Genomic DNA, 16,563 nt, shown 5'->3' with positions numbered 1-16,563 from the left:
TTCGTCTTAAGTGTATATACTAACTGTGAAACGTCATTTTAAAAGAAAATAACATCTTCTTCCTCGTTTCCAACTGATGAAAATTGGGAAACGATAATCTCCATTCTGTAGACAGGAAACTGGTTAGGTAAGGGTGAGATTAGGGTTTAAGTTCGGAGTGTTTAGATCTTAGGATTAGAAGGTGAGTAGTTCGTTGAATATAGGTAGGCTTAATCTATTCTGAAGAAACCGGCCGCAAGTCTCGCACCTTCTCGGTGTTCTCGTGTGATTTCAATTTCGCTTAATCTCCGTATCTCGATACTAGGTCTCTCACGCCTTGAATCACAATTCGGGAGAAAGCGCAGGTCCACGTCACTACCGGCTGCGCCGATATCCCGTATACGTACGTATCTCTCTCTCACGAGATTGACACTTTATTGCGGTCGTATATAAGAGATTAAGGGAAAGCGGCATTCCGCCATCCGCCTACTCCCCGGGCGTTACTTCCGGTCGCGTCGACCGTTTCAATATGTGAACTTGTTGGATTTATCGGCCTGCCCTTACCCTCCGGCCCCAGCCGTCGTGACTCGTATTTGCGTCACGCCTCTTGTACAAATCGCCGACCCGGGGGCAGGATGTCGCATTTCGTTTCCTTTCGACAAAGAACCGACCCTGTGCTTACACGCGAGCCAATCGCCAAACAATCGATTTCCCAACAATGTTTTCCAAATCGTAAAACGGAGTAGAACCGAGTAAAATGGGAGCCTTCGTTTTGGGGTATCACCTCCTCCCCAGGGAGGGATCAAAGTGCGAGATGTGTCTGCAAAATTGCTAAAATATGCAAAAAATAGGGGAAAAATGCGAACCATTTTACACACGAGTATATTTTCGATTTGAATAATATCGTGTAACATTATTATTTATTATTTATTATATTACGAATGTTTTGTGATAAATTTAATGCATATTATATTATAAGCTATTATACTACTAATGAACATGTTTCTGCGAATTCTTCATAAAAAATTGCGAATTCTTCATAAAAAATTCCTAAACAATTATTGAAAAAAAATATGTTGTATACAATAATTTTATTTTTCGCTAAAAAAATGTAATAATAATTACAAGTGAAAAAAATAAAACTCTCCGATGTATATACTTGTACGTGTGCGTTCAGATATGCAAAATTAAATTACTACAACTTCAACAACCAAAGTATCACCTGTGAATGATAAAAAAAAGAAAGAAGATTGAAACGACCAGAGTATGTTACGTACATTTCAGCAACTATGTATACTCCAACAGGTAGGGATAACTACTATAATCGGCTAACATGACCGACCAGCACGAAAATCGTCGACAGAGAGTGGAAACTAGCCGGAAATCGATTACATTCAATGGCAAATAAAATAAATCGACGATTTGAGCGCGACATAGCAGCGACGACATTAAACAGGATGACGGAAGCCGGAATACACGAGGGGGGACAGAAGGGGGGCAGAAGGGGGGCAAAACTATGCGCGACTCGCGTCCTGGGTGTTTTTCGCTCCGCGCGGCCGTTTTTTTCGGGGAGGATATTTTTCACAGCAGTTTTGTTTCAGTTATGAAAACGCGCCGCGCGATGATCCGGCGTTTTCGCGCTTTGCGTGCATTTTCCGAGGCCGCTGTTCATAAAACGCAATATCCAGCTTTACGAGGTGCTCGCTAAATAATGATACAACTCGTTCAACGGCCAGTTGATTAACGGGGCGTCACGCGAAATCCATAAACGTTGCGTTCCCCCTCTCTCTATCACTCTGGTTGGATCAGCGATCAGCGTCACTTAAATACCCCATCGCGGATCGTTAATTAAACGACATGGCCGCGCACGATCTATCTACGGGCTCGTAGATTAGCGATCGATATATTCTGTACTAGGATGTGCTAATGAATAATACGCCGGAGCTACTAGCGCGAGCATTTCGGATTCGATTCATGCAAAAATGTAAATATCGCAGATCTATATAACGGGGGCAATATTTATCCGGTTTGCCCTGCGCATGTATGTATATAATACGAATTGATGTGTGCGTTGGAGCTTTTTTTCGGGTGCAAGTGGAATGCCAATCAGAAGCGGATAAATATCTTTTTTCAAAGGCGCGGAATGAATTTGCACATTCATCTATCGGAATCAACGTCCCCTTCCAAGGATTTTTTTTTTTGGAAAAATATTTAACTCTTTTACAAAGGTTTAGCGAAAGAATAGTTTTGCATCTCCATATTTGCAAAACTCCGTTTTATCCAGTTCGAAACATATAACTTATTCTTTCTTAATCAATAATGATGGGATAATTAAATAACAAATTTCATTTTTTTTTTCAGATGGTCACATCAAGAAATTCCTCGAAGAGAAAAAATGGACAACATTCAATTAACCCTTTCGTCAAAAAACAGAGATACCCAGATATCCAAGCAACTTTAAATATTAAAGATGCGTCGGAACTCTCTCTCCCTTGAAATACAAAATACAGATAAAAAAATTATCCCAGTGCAATAGTGTCGAAAACACGCGGTTGATACCCATACATTGATAAAAGGGCGAAAAATGATATCGTCGCTGCCGATCTTCACGTTTCTATCAAGGTTAAACCCTCACCGAACGCCTAATCAGACCAGATGACTGATCGCGATGAAATTGTGATTCCCATCTGTCGTCGACTACCTACATATATATATATATATATATATATATATATATATATATATTTATTGCCGAAACCACGCGGACCCCAACGAGATGAGAGAGACCCGTTATATCCCGCAGTTTCCAATTAAATATCGCCACTAGGGATATCCGAGGTGCGACAGTTGATCTTTCTCATCTCTCCGCCTTCCATCTCGCCCTTCCGTCCAGTTCCGTGTCACTCGCAGAGATCGCAGCAGGTAAACGTGCGGGTGGCGAGACCGAGGGCTCTGCGATGCTGCCTGCTATCGATCCACCGATCGTGTAACCGACGGGAATCGATAACTAATACTCGTGCCGAAGCCCGGCCGGCCGGATGTTGCCTTGTTGATAAAGGACCCTGGCGAGCATCAAGGACGCCGCAGGAGGGCCGTAGGGCACGCGGCTACCGGCACATAATTGATTGGCATTAGCGCGCCTGATTGCCAGTCGCCCTCCTCCAAAATCGTCCCACGGGCTGCTGCTTAAATACCGGTCGACGTATACGTCTCTCTCTCGCTCGCTCGCTCGCTCGCTCCGATTTCAACCGTTCGCGACAGTAATCAGGCAATATGACGCGCGCGACCAAGGAAGGTCGATTGACGTTGCCTTCTCCTTCATAACGTTGACGTTGAATAAATCCCATATCCTCGGGCTATATATTGTGCGCCTCTAATACGAAATATATCTCCACGCCGTCGCACCTTTCTCTTATAAACGCGAGATTCGACTGTGTGAAATTTTATATACAGGGTGTTGAAAAATTAGACCGACTTTTCAAGAGAAATAGAAGACATCGAAATAAACATTTTTTGTTAATACTATTTTTCTCTACGACGTTTTTAATTTTATACTATACATGGTAATGAAATAGGAGTTTGTGACTTAAACATAAACAAACATATAAGTGGAAAAATTAAAATGTGTTTTAATCTTGAACAAATACATAAAAATAATTCACTCTTTTACAGTAAATGCTCAAAAGTTTCTCCATTAACTTTAATATAAAGATGACAAACTGAAAAGTCACAAACTCATATCTCATATCATAAAGTATTAAAACTATAAACATTGTAGAGAAAATTAGTATTAACAAAAAATGTTTATTTTGAAGTCTTCTTTCTCCCTTCAAAGTTTGTCGGTCCAATTTTTAACACTCTGTATATCTTCAATTTCGCAAAATTAATTATTGACCCTTCTGTCGATGCATAATTTTCACCTTTCACCCGGGTATCAACTGCATGTTGCACTGCGAAAATTTTTTATAGCTGCTGGCTATCGAACATTTATATTTTAAGAGGTTTCTAAATATAAAGATTTTTTATATTTTGTTTTGGACAGAGAAAAGTCACATTTTTAACATTTAAAGATACTCTCGATATCCGTTCAGTGACAGAAGGATTATTAAGTGTTGTTAAAAGAGTGAGAAAACAGAATTGAAATATATATTGTATGCAAACTGTGTCGGCGAAAAATATTTTCGGTAAATTGCAGTTTCTCCCATGCGGGTACTTCTTATCGGAGACACCGTGTGTCAACCCTTTGTTCGAACTGCCGAAAAGAAGATTACTCTCAATCTGTACGATGCCGGTGGGAATGAAAGAACTGAAAGAGGATCGCCGGTTCAAAGTGTGAAAAGATCTATGCTTGATATGGGCAGGTACACGTTTTTTTTTTCTTTTTTTATCAAACTCATATAAGTTCATATAAGTTCGACCGGAAATTAAATGAAACGGAGCGGATAAAAATAAGACGAATAAAAAAAAACATACAAATGACACGATACAAGTTAAATCAATAATAAGAGCCAAATGCAAAGTCCTAGTTAAGAGTTTCATTTCATTTGTATTCTATTAGAGAAGACTCGTAAAGTTGGAAATCTATTATCCCACGAAATAATGACAAATTAAATTTTAGCGTCAGCGGCATAAAACTTAGAATTTAAACACTTAAACTCAAAGACAACGGTATATATGTTTTATTTGTCGCATCTGAAGAGACAGTTAAATGAATATCTTTAGCGTGAGTCTATTATTGCGAATTGGGGTCGCCTCGTTGAATTACGGTACTTTGTTAATGTCAGGAGTACTGCAAAGTACTACTTCGTATTCTCGGCTAAATTATCGCGAGGCATTATGTTGGAAGCGTGTCAGGAAGCGTCATACTTTTCCCGGTGTTCGGGAGCTTTTCTCACCTGAAGACAATGTCTCCTCGCGAGCCAGCCGATGTGCTGAAGCTGCTGCGGATCCGGAAGTGCTGAGGCCAGTCGTAATGCTTTCAAGGTGAGGGCTGCCAACGCCGAGTGCAAAGCATTGAACCAGACATTCGCCTCGGTGCTGTCAGCGGCTCTCAACCAGCATTCGTGGACACCATCAGGTGAGTGCAGCTCGAGAATGCGGCCTTCTGTAACAAAAAGAAGAAACAAATAAACGTCACATTCGATAGAATAGTGAAAATTGTCACAACCATCACGCTATCATTGCTTAAGGTTTCTAAAACAGCATATCTTTAACTTCTTATATAGAATCTGGTTCTCATGAAGTGTCCAATTGTGAAAAATAATTATCAAAATTACATTCCGGAGGAAATATCGATGTAATTCAAACCGCAATTCCAATTTCTTGAAAATGTGCAGGATTTAACAGTCTCATTGCACCGAAAGCTATCGAAAAACACCCATTCGTTTATTTTTCTTTTTCTTTTTTCGTAATCAGGGGTTAGCTTCCGCCAAGCCCTCGCATAGCAAAGGCGAGGCAAACGACGGCGCCGTGAATTGAACTTGTGCCCGGCGTCGTTCCTGGTAGCTCTTATAAACCTTCGCTCTTTTCGTTAACACGAAAACTTTAATACGTCTGACATAAATCTCGCGGGATCGGTCACGAAGGCCCGGGAATAAGTTTATAACCCGTAGGTAGTAGTATCCCGAGCTCTGGAGATTGTCTCGCTTCTCGACAGCCCGCATAATTCGTCTACGTACACTGCGAGAGAGTGCCTGGAGAGCCTCGCAATTTCCTGTTTGGCTTCTAGTTTCTAGATTTATTATGCTAATGCTAGACTCGTTTTTCAATGCCAATGATTGCGCGAGAGCTGTTATCGATCTGTCCAATTATCTCTCGCGCTTAAATTTTTTAGTATTTTGAACGTGTCAGATTTCAAAACAGTTTGTATGTTTTTTTCAGAAATATCCTTTTCCAACGATATTTTATTTTACCAAAAAAAAAAAAAATAATTATATCAAATAATATTGCCAAGTTACACAATAAGCGACTGGCCATGCGATTATATTGACGACAACTTGTTTCGTTTAATTTGACAAAATGTGACAGATATGACATTAACTAACTACGAAAATAAAATTAAAATATAAATAATATTAAATTTATTTTTAGGAAAATTTAATAAAGTAGGTTAATATTATTCTGAGATTTTATTTTATTTTATAAATTATTTCATATTTATTTCAGTTTTTTCTTAATAAACTAGAACAACACACATTCTTCGGTTTTATGTTAAAAAAAAATGTTTTTTTTTTAATAATTTAAAATTTTTTTAAACTTGATTAATATTTTTTCATAGAAATCAGCTGATTAAAGCGTTAATTTGCTAATTAAATTTTAAAATAATATGTTAAAAAATTAAAATAATAATATGTTGTAAATAACATGTTATAACATTTTATTCTCAATTAATATTTCTTGATAGAAATCAGCTGATAACTGTCAAAAATATTAATCGAGTTTAAAGTATTACTACATATTATTTAAAACTAATACTATTATTATATTTAATTTTATTTTGAACAAACTATCAAACTGCTAATCCTCGCGATGACAGCCTCTCGATACTACGAATATAACACACAACGCAAATCTTGACAGCCAATGAGCATCGTGGAAAAACGACAACAATAAACTTTGATATATGCGAGTATCGATTTTACATATCTTTTTTAGAAAAGGAAAGGATTCAGCCTTTTTGTCGCGCAATTACTCTGCCATGAGCATAAAATAATAAATACGAGTCAAAAATAATAAAAAAATAACACGCACTTTATATATCATAATTTTATTATGCGCAAAGTAAGAATGTAGATAGATTAAGTAGTACGAGTCAACCATTTCTCACTACGGTTAGCCTTTTCGTCGCACAATTACTTAATCATTAACATAAAATCATAAATACGAGTAAAAAACAATAAAAAATAACACGAACTTTATATACCATAATTTTATTATGCGCAAAGTAAGAATGTAGATAGATTAAGTAGTACGAGTCAACCATTTCTCACTACGGTTAGCCTTTTCGTCGCGCAATCACTTAACCATTAACATAAAATCATAAATACGAGTAAAAAACAATAAAAAATAACACGAACTTTATATACCATAATTTTATTATGCGCAAAGTAAGAATGTAGATAGATTAAGTAGTACGAGTCAACCATTTCTCACTACGGTTAGCCTTCTCGTCGTGCAATCACTTAATCATTAATATAAAATCATAAATCCGAGTCAAAAACAATAAAAAATAAAACGAACTTTATATATCATAATTTTATTATGCGCAAAGTAAAAATGTAGATAGATTAAGTAGTACGAGTCAACCATTTCTCACTACGGTTAGCCTTCTCGTCGTGCAATCACTTAATCATTAATATAAAATCATAAATGCAAGTAAAAAACAATAAAAAATAAAACGAACTTTATATATCATAATTTTATTATGCGCAAAGTAAGAATGTAGATAGATTAAGTAGTACGAGTCAACCATTTCTCACTACGGTTAGCCTTTTCGTTGCGCAATTATTTCATCATTAACATAAAATCATAAATGCGAGTCAAAAACAATAAAAAATAAAACGAACTTTATATATCATAATTTTATTATGCGCAAAGTAAGAATGTAGATAGATTAAGTAGTACGAGTCAACCATTTCTCACTACGGTTAGCCTTCTCGTCGTGCAATCACTTAATCATTAATATAAAATCATAAATCCGAGTCAAAAACAATAAAAAATAAAACGAACTTTATATATCATAATTTTATTATGCGCAAAGTAAGAATGTAGATAGATTAAGTAGTACGAGTCAACCATTTCTCACTACGGTTAGCCTTCTCGTCGTGCAATCACTTAATCATTAATATAAAATCATTAATGCGAGTCAAAAACAATAAAAAATGACACGCACTTTATATATCATAATTTTATTATGCGCAAAGTAAGAATGTAGATAGATTAAGTAGTACGAGTCAACCATTTCGCACTACGTTTAGCCTTTTCGTCGCGCAATCATTTAATCATTAACATAAAATCATAAATGCGAGTTAAAAACAACAAACAATATTCGACTATCGATATAACACTTTTTTAGAAAAGGAAATATGAAATTATTTATAAAATAAATTTTATAATCGTGTAATAATTTTTATTTTTTTTAATTTATATTTATTGATATATTTGGATACTTTTTACGTGCTTGACATATGTTTTTGCCTATAAAAGATTTTTCGTATTAACAAATAATCGAAACAAATTTAAAGTGTTTACTATACGATAGGCGTTTGAAAAAAAAAATAAACCTTTAATTGTTTGAGCAAAGAGAAATTCTGAATTTCGCTCATGTATATAGAATATATGTTGGAGTGAATTTTTTCCTCGCATTCTGTACAGAGAAAAGTTCGATGAGCGCGATACACTCGCGAAACTGCGCAGCTATCACATTCCCTTTTTTCCCTTCAGTTCAGATTCACGTCAAACTCATCGGCATTTCGTACGGAAACGGTATTCCCGACGTGCTCGCTCTTTTCCACGATTCTACATTCTAATCGCCCCCCGCCTATCGAGAAACGGCGCGGAAAGTTCCGGAAGCGGCAAACTCGCGCTACGTGTGCTGCGAAAGGCGCGGCGGCCGCGTAAGAAAATATTGAATTTCCGATCAAAAGGAAATTACGCTCGAGTTAAAAGCCCCTTTATGTCACTGCCGTCTAGTCCGGGTCTTTCCTCTACCTAAAAAGAGGCAAACGAGAGACGAGAAACGCCGCGCTCTCCTCGCGAAAGGGGACAGAAACATCGGGAAACGTAGCGTGATGTCGAAATGATAGGATCACGTGATTAATGCTCTTCCTCTCTCATCTATTTTATTTGTAAAAAGGGAATTAATCGATCGAGTACACTCCCGTTTAATTCTGCGCCGAGCGAAAAATTGATATATATTGCAATTCACCCCTCAGATGATATCGAATTACGCATAGTATACGACTGACCATAATTACAATACATATATGTGTACACAATATGTTATATAGTTTTGAAACAATATATCTCTAAAACAAAATACACAATTAGTAGAAGCTTTTCGAAACATCCGCGTAGCATTTCTCCGGTATAAGCTCGCCGGAGAGATGAAAAATTTTATTACGTCAGCTGAAACCACGCGATTTTTATATTCCGTGGGTATTAGAATAAAGAAATATTTGTTGCCGCCAGAGAGCTAAAGAGAGCTATTTGGAACAAGCGCGACGCTTGTCATCCAAACGTGTTAGTCACGCGCAAGTAAACGCGCTGAAGGCAAGAAAAAGGATCCGCAGGGTCGAGAAATAAAATTTCAGATGCATTTCTAGGTCGAGTGATAATCGGCCATTCTTAAGGTAACTGTTAGAAACTGCTGGAAACTGCTAACGCCGTGAAATCCAGTTATCCGGCCGCGCGCGACCGGAATTCTTTTGCCAAAAACCACCCCGACCATCAAGGATGAGATGAAAATACTTAAAAATCCGAGACGAATCCAATAATCAAGTTTCATTTTCTAGGACTCGAAGAAATATTTCATATAGAACAGTTGTGTTCGAATTTTAGATTGAGTACACCTGCCGAAAACTTCCCGGTGAAAAATTTTTTATATATAATTATATATAACAATATAAAATTATATAGAAATATATAAAATTCTGCATAAGTTATGTATAATTATATATAATTTTATATGACTTATACATATATAATTATATAATTATACATAACTTATACAGAATTTTATATATTTCTATATAATTTTATATTGTTTTATATATAATTATACATACCTATATAAACAATTTTTTACCGGGTCAAGTATCCCATAAAAGATTCGAACATACTTGATCGAGATTAGAATGTATTTGGAAGTACTGCTCTTTTTTTTAAGGCACTTATAGGGAATTAGAACCTCTCGTTCAGATTCAGGTCTAATTAAAAGTACTGTTTTTTATTTAAATAATCATGGTTCGAAACCATGCAAACAAATTGGAACCAACTTAATCTCATCGCTACCGGCCATGATGTTGCCTCTTCGTTTCGTTACCTATACATGAAACGAGTACCACGAATATATATGTATATACGATGTAAGGTGTAGGTCGTATCATGAAAGATGGAGAAAAAGTATTTGTGTGAGCGTCTCTGATGCAGCGTCGAATTTTTATCTCATCCGAAAGTTACGATGCGATTTAAAAGAAGCAGGAGCCTGTTTCGCGAATAATTTAACTCCCTGGTAAAATTAACACGTACCTTACACGGTATGTACTCGGCGAAACGTGCCTCCGCGTATTTTTCGCGCTTGTATTACGAGAGAAGAGATTTTCTTCGCGGTTTTCCGCATACGCGTGCTTTCTCGCCAGAACGCGCGAAATCTCGTAAGATCTTTGGAAAATCGCTTGATTCGCATCAACCTTCCCGCTGCAGGAAGGACCCTTATGGTCGTTAGAACAGGAAAGAGAGAAAGAACGTGGGTGAGAGGAAAAATAGAATCGCACGGCGAAAGTATAGTGATTGTAGTAAAAATGCGAAAATTCTCTCACTTGTAAGCGAAATATCCGTCCGTTTGAAATTTCCCGATTAAAAAAGAATTCCAGTCATATTATTTTATTCAAAATCGTCTAAAGAAAAATAAAAAAAATAATTATGAAGAAAGAATAAAAAGGAGAGTCGATATCTAGAAACATCTTTTGTATTATCTTATTTTATTCAAAATTTATTTATTTTATTTTATTTTATCTATTTTATTCAAAATTCTATAATAAAATAAAATAAAAGTACTAATTGTGAGAATAATCATAAAAAATAATGAAAAAGAAAGTCTCCAGAATGTCCAGAAATGCATTTTTCGTATTATACTTTTGTCTGTCAATTAAATTTTTGTTTATCAGCCCCCTGGGCTCTTTGAATTTCAGGTGTAATATAATTCTGAGATCTCTGCTTTCGTAAAAAAATATCTGACGTTATACAAACGCATTTCCGCCGGCACGCTTGTACGATTTCGAACCGGAAGGAGAGAGGGAGGGTGGTTCTTTCGTCAAGACGAACTGCTGCTTCTCGAACAAGATTGCCACGATCCGAAAAATCTGCGAGGGTCTCTGATTCGCTCTAAAAAGAGCGGGAAAGGGCGAGGGTAATAAAACGACGAAGCGACAAAGGCAGCGAAGAGACGGAGGAGAAGGAAGGGGGAGGGGGGTGGGCTGCGAAGGACGAGAGTTCGCGCACAGTTTCGCGGAAAGTTCAAAGGAAATCGAAATGCGCTCTCGCGTCATTTCGTTACCTCTCTCTTTCTCTCCCCCTTCTCACCCTCTCGCATTTTTCCCTCTTAAGAGCGCGATTTCCCTCGAACGTAATTTTCCGGACATCCGATCGACCGGATTTCGCTTTCATTTCTTGTTTTGCGCTTCGTCTGCTTCCGCGAGCTTCCTGCTTGTCAAGTCCTGCTGAATGCAGGAGCGAACGCATGACAAGCAGAACCGGAGGTAGAGGAACAGAGATTTTATCCCCGTTTTATCGTATGCGATACAAATTTTTTTCAATCTTTAAAAATCTGATTTTAAGCAAAATTCTTTGCTCAAACTTTGTAATTTTAGACTTCTTAATTAATTTTAAAAATTAATTTCTGTGTAATTCTGAAATTCGAAACATCTCTTAAAATCTGGCGATAAAGTGTATATAATAATAAAATAATATATATAATAATAAAAAAATTTATTTGTCACATCAACATGTTTCAAAAATTTTTTTTTCACGAGCAAAAGGGTAGCGGGCTAAATTTTTTTTACAAAAAATCCCGGAGGGTTACGCGAGGTCGCAATGGGGCAGACAATGGAAGAGCGATAATGCACGCTAACGCATACTTTATTACTGTTCATTTGATTTCACGCGGCGCGTTAATAACCGTGTCGCTTATAACATCGTATAACGTGATGCGAAGTAATATGCAACCGTGTGTGCCTGGTTACATTCTATAACGTTCAATCAACGGAATCCTACGTACTTATTAACGGCATTATCGCGAAATGGCATCGTACCTATTAATTATATTACCGGGGCAAATAATTGTCAATGTAATCGCCGAGAACGCGTCATAACACCCGTGTAATGTTACAAATTCCTATCGCATATACATCGCCGATCGTTCTATTTATTCCATCATGTTTGCGCGTATATCGATCTTGCGAAAATTCTCGCTTCTACGTCCTGAAAATTTTGCGCAAGCCAAAGGAAATTTGTACTCCATTTTTTGGAAAACAATATGAGGGAGGGGAGATGAAAAATCGTCTCTTTAAATTATTTATCCTTAGATAATGACAGCTCGGATTTCAACGCATCAAGATTCTATTCTTTAATATTGCATATATATTTTAATTTGGTGATGATGATGATTAAATATATATTAATTGCATTTTAATATACAATTAAGATATTAAATATTATATATTTATTTTTATATAATTATATAATTATTTTAAATATTTAAGAATATAATAATTAAATAACATTTAAAATAACTATTATATAATTATTTTTAATATTATATAATTATTATTCTTTAAGACTGATTTATTTGCACATTAATAAATTTACACATTTATGTATAAAATCAATGGAAAATGTTTAATTCACGCTTCTCCTGCAATACGTCACGATACATTTTTTATATCTCTTACGTTGTTTTTTTCTTACTTTCGTACATACTCGTCAATAATTCACTTATCCGAGTCTGAAGGCACAACAAACTCCTTACTGGTCTTAACCAGGGGGAGTTTCGATTCTCCCTGGAAAGAAAAGCAGATCCATCCGCTTTAAAGTTTGATGAGCCATCCGGAAACGGTAGAGAAACGAAAACGAAAACGAAAGATGGCGTACTCGAGCAGGATGTTCCGGGTCTCTTTATGCGCGCTTAATGCATTTTTGAAGGTTGGAATATCATAAAGACGAGCCCGTAATAAACTGTACGACGGTGGCGCAAACTCGCCCCCTCACGTCTTCCGCCCGATAACCACCCCTTCGTCCGACGTTCGCTTTCTCAGCGTCTCGCGTCTCGCGTACTATGGTGTCTACGTGCTGGGGAGGCCTCCGAAGACAAGGGGGTGGTGCTGCTCCGTTATAAAGGAGAGTACCCCAGAAGGGGGTTTTCAAGAGGGTGAGCGAGATGTTAACAGCCAGACAGCATTGTCGTCAAGCCACACCCGCGTTTTCTAATCAGAGCTACTCATTCTCTCTTTCTCCCCGAGTCGTTCGTTCTGTTGATCTTCTTGACGCCCCCGGGGGAGTAAATAATCAAAAATATTAAAACGCTCCGCGCAATATGCCCTCTTATCCCAAATAAAGATTAAAGAAAATATATATACATTTATTATTTTAAGATAAGCTTAAGATTTCAAATTTTATTCAGTTTTTTAGTCTTTATTCCATCGAGATAAAGAGAAAGAATATATAAAAATTAAATAACGCTTTAGGTAAAGATAATATTGGAGGATAGGAAGAAATTTATATACGTCCAAGTGTTAAATTATTTTTGTATAATAACGTCCGCAAGTTTAAACGGTTAGAGTCCATTCCGTGAGAATTAATTCACAGTTCCGTTTCCGCAACGAAACACACCTTGGAAATATTTTAGCGGAACGCTCGTCGCTATCTATGTATAGTGTGTGAACGGGAATAGGATCTTATAACGTGAATCAAGCCTAAGATCCTTACATCTTAACGCTCTCGCGTCGCAAACTATTTCCCCGGGTGCGATTATTCATTAAGAGAGACAACGGGAGCGTATTACACCGCCGTGTAATGCCGGGACGACACGACGGGGAGCGAGTTACAGCGCGAATCCAGCCACGACGTCGGCACCGGCTGGCGTTTCCTTTCCTTTCCCTCGCACGGTTCAAGAGCCGCGCGCAACCGGCGCGGCGCGGCGGCATCTTCAGGGCGAAACTGCGTCAGACAAGCTGCACGCGATTCTTCATGCCGTTTGCATTTAGGACGACGCAAACGAGCCCGGAAAAGCGGAATGACGACGACGACGAGGGGGAGAACGACGAGAACGACGACCACGATGATCCGCTTCCTGAAGTTCCTTCGGCGCGGCGTAGGGAACAATCGGTCTGAACGGCGGAACTTAGATTGCGAGAGTAAGCTGATGTTACGGAAATTGAACTCCCGAAGAAGGATGCGCGTATCCTGAGGGCGCTCCGCGACCGTGTAATTGGCGCGTTGCGCGGATTCCTCGTTAATTAGAAAGGAACCGATAGTGTTTCGCAACAAACACGGGAATTAATTATGAAAGAGAATTTGTCCTCATGTTCGCCAAATTCAATTGGCAAACTTTTAAGAACTATGGGGGGCAATTAGAGCGGTGTATCTCATTCTGGAAACGCATATTCGGAAATAATCCTTCTGTCAACGAACGACCCTTTTCACCCTTTCGTCAATGTATAGGTACCAATTGCGCTGCGACAATTTTTTATGGTAGCAACCTTTTGTATTTTATTTAGGACAGAGACAAATTCACATTTGATATTTAATATTTAAAGTTGCTTTGACAGCAGGAATTGTTTTATTAAATAAATTTTTTCCATATTATATCAGATATGATGACATCTTAATTTAATTCTCTAACACAAATGCCGCTAAGCTCCTTTATCAATCCACTCGCATTGAAGTATCAGTGATAGGGCCGAATAGGAATAATCTGAAAGGATTAAAGCAACTCTCCCTTCCCCCAATAAGCCTAAGCGGAAGTTTGCTCAATCCTCCGGGCAGCGGTCGTTTCTGGTAAATCTTCTCGCCTTCCTGGCGATGATGACGTCGTTTAATTAGAATAGTCCCGAGTAATTAAGGGGATTACCAGCACATCTCCCCGACAGAAAAGATTCCAAGTACCTACGCAAACAGCGGAATCTTCACTTCCGATTTTGAATCGCGCAACTTTTCCGCCAGAACGTTCTAAAACTCTTCGCACAAGTGTTCCAATCCCTTACCCTTTTAAAAGATTTAAGAAAGTTTTTAGCCTCTCCCCTCTGCCTCTCTTTCTCTCTCTTTCTCTTTCTTTCTTTCCCAGTGCTCTGATTTATTATTTTTTGAAATATTTTACATAATCTCCTGTCGGAGATTTCTGCAAATTATCAAATGGACCTTCTTTAAAAGAATCATAGAAATTTAGTTTCCTCATATTTTCGTGAGAAACAGATGAACGAAATAATGCAATCTCGGCTCTAACTCGCGACTGGAAAGTTGGCAAGACTTGTCTCGGTGGATTAATCTCGGGCAAACGTTGACAATTTCATGACTCGCCGGATGAAAATGCGCATTAACATAACTTTGCGGATGTGAGTAAACCTACCTCCTCTGCCTTTCATCCGCGATCTCTCTCTCCTAACTTAATTCGCGCTTACTGTCTCTCTCTTTCTCTTTGCGGGCCACTCGAAAACTTTCTAATTAATCCAAGTTGATAAAATAATAAACCTGCATTGATGCGCGGTGTTGATCGTCGGAGGATACCTGACGGTGCCTTTGATGAGGCTAGAAAAGAAGGGGGTGGGAGGGGACCGAGATAATTAATTTTACGCTGTTTCCCCCTTAACATCTTTCAACAGAGACTGCTTTTATGGATGATGCAGCCACCGGGATTAACCGCAAGATGCCCAAAGAGATAACATTCTGCGATCGCAGAAATGAAGAATCAGATTGAATGTCCGATGGAAATTGCCTGTTTTACGTAAGAAAAAATCTATTATAAGGGATTGAAAAGTTTATATATATATGTATATAGTAATTTGAGATTAGACAAACTCTGTGACGATCGAGATAAACCGGAACTTTTAAAATATAGTGCAGATATTGTTTGATATTTCAACCATGATAAATTTTTAATTAGAATAACATTTTGTTAAATAATTATCAAACTATAGCATATAATTTAAGACAAGATAGTAAAAAAATATTTTTGTGAGAAAGAAAAAAAGTTAAAAGAGAAAAGGAGAATTAAAAAATTCGTAAGAATTAAACTTCTTGATGTGGCATCACTAAATTAGATTTTTTAATACTTTCAGTCTTCAGATACTCTAATTAAGCATATTTGGCAGAAAGTTTTTAAATGATCCATATTAAAATAAATTATATATTGATAAAAACAGCTCGTTTAAATACGTAAATAAAAATTATCTTACAGAGATGTCTCAAATATAAATATTGATTTAGGATTTGAAATACGCTATTTTGTTATTTTCTATGAAAATTTTCACGTAAGGTTCATCGCGAATTATAATACACTTTTGTTTATCATACACTTTCGCATCATGTTAATTATAATTTACTACACTCTCTCGAATACACTCTAATTAATTTACCTCCTCTAAATCCTTGTTTCAGTGACGTCACAAAGAACCAGGGAGGGTACAACGATACAAACATATATCAAATAAAATACGGTTCCGCGTTGCGGAACGCGAGGAGTAAGAACGAGCGACCGCGAAAGAAAAAGAGACAAAACGCGTGAGAAAGCAGGAAAAAGGCGGATGGGGCGGGAGGTGGTTGACCGGCGGGACGGGAAACAGTAAAAATTTGCATCACAATCGCGGATAGAAA

The 16,563-nt window shown here is 37.4% G+C and overlaps 1 protein-coding gene across 2 annotated transcripts in view; it reads right to left on the bottom strand.

The window, feature by feature from the left end:
• The window catches only part of Syn1 (Syntrophin-like 1), a 265,686-nt gene that overhangs the window by 42,690 nt on the left and 206,433 nt on the right, over positions 1-16,563 (bottom strand). For both annotated transcript variants that reach the window (XM_083054313.1, XM_083054314.1), the window contains exon 5: positions 4,875-5,083. In XM_083054313.1, the coding sequence (XP_082910439.1) occupies positions 4,875-5,083 (209 nt within the window). The remainder of the gene's footprint in view (positions 1-4,874; positions 5,084-16,563) is intronic.

This window comes from Prenolepis imparis, unplaced genomic scaffold (assembly GCF_030444845.1).
Source record: "Prenolepis imparis isolate NDT839.2.m4 unplaced genomic scaffold, iyPreImpa1.0 SCAF_14, whole genome shotgun sequence".
NCBI lineage: Eukaryota > Metazoa > Arthropoda > Insecta > Hymenoptera > Formicidae > Prenolepis > Prenolepis imparis.
This window is presented reverse-complemented; position numbering and strand designations above follow the sequence as displayed.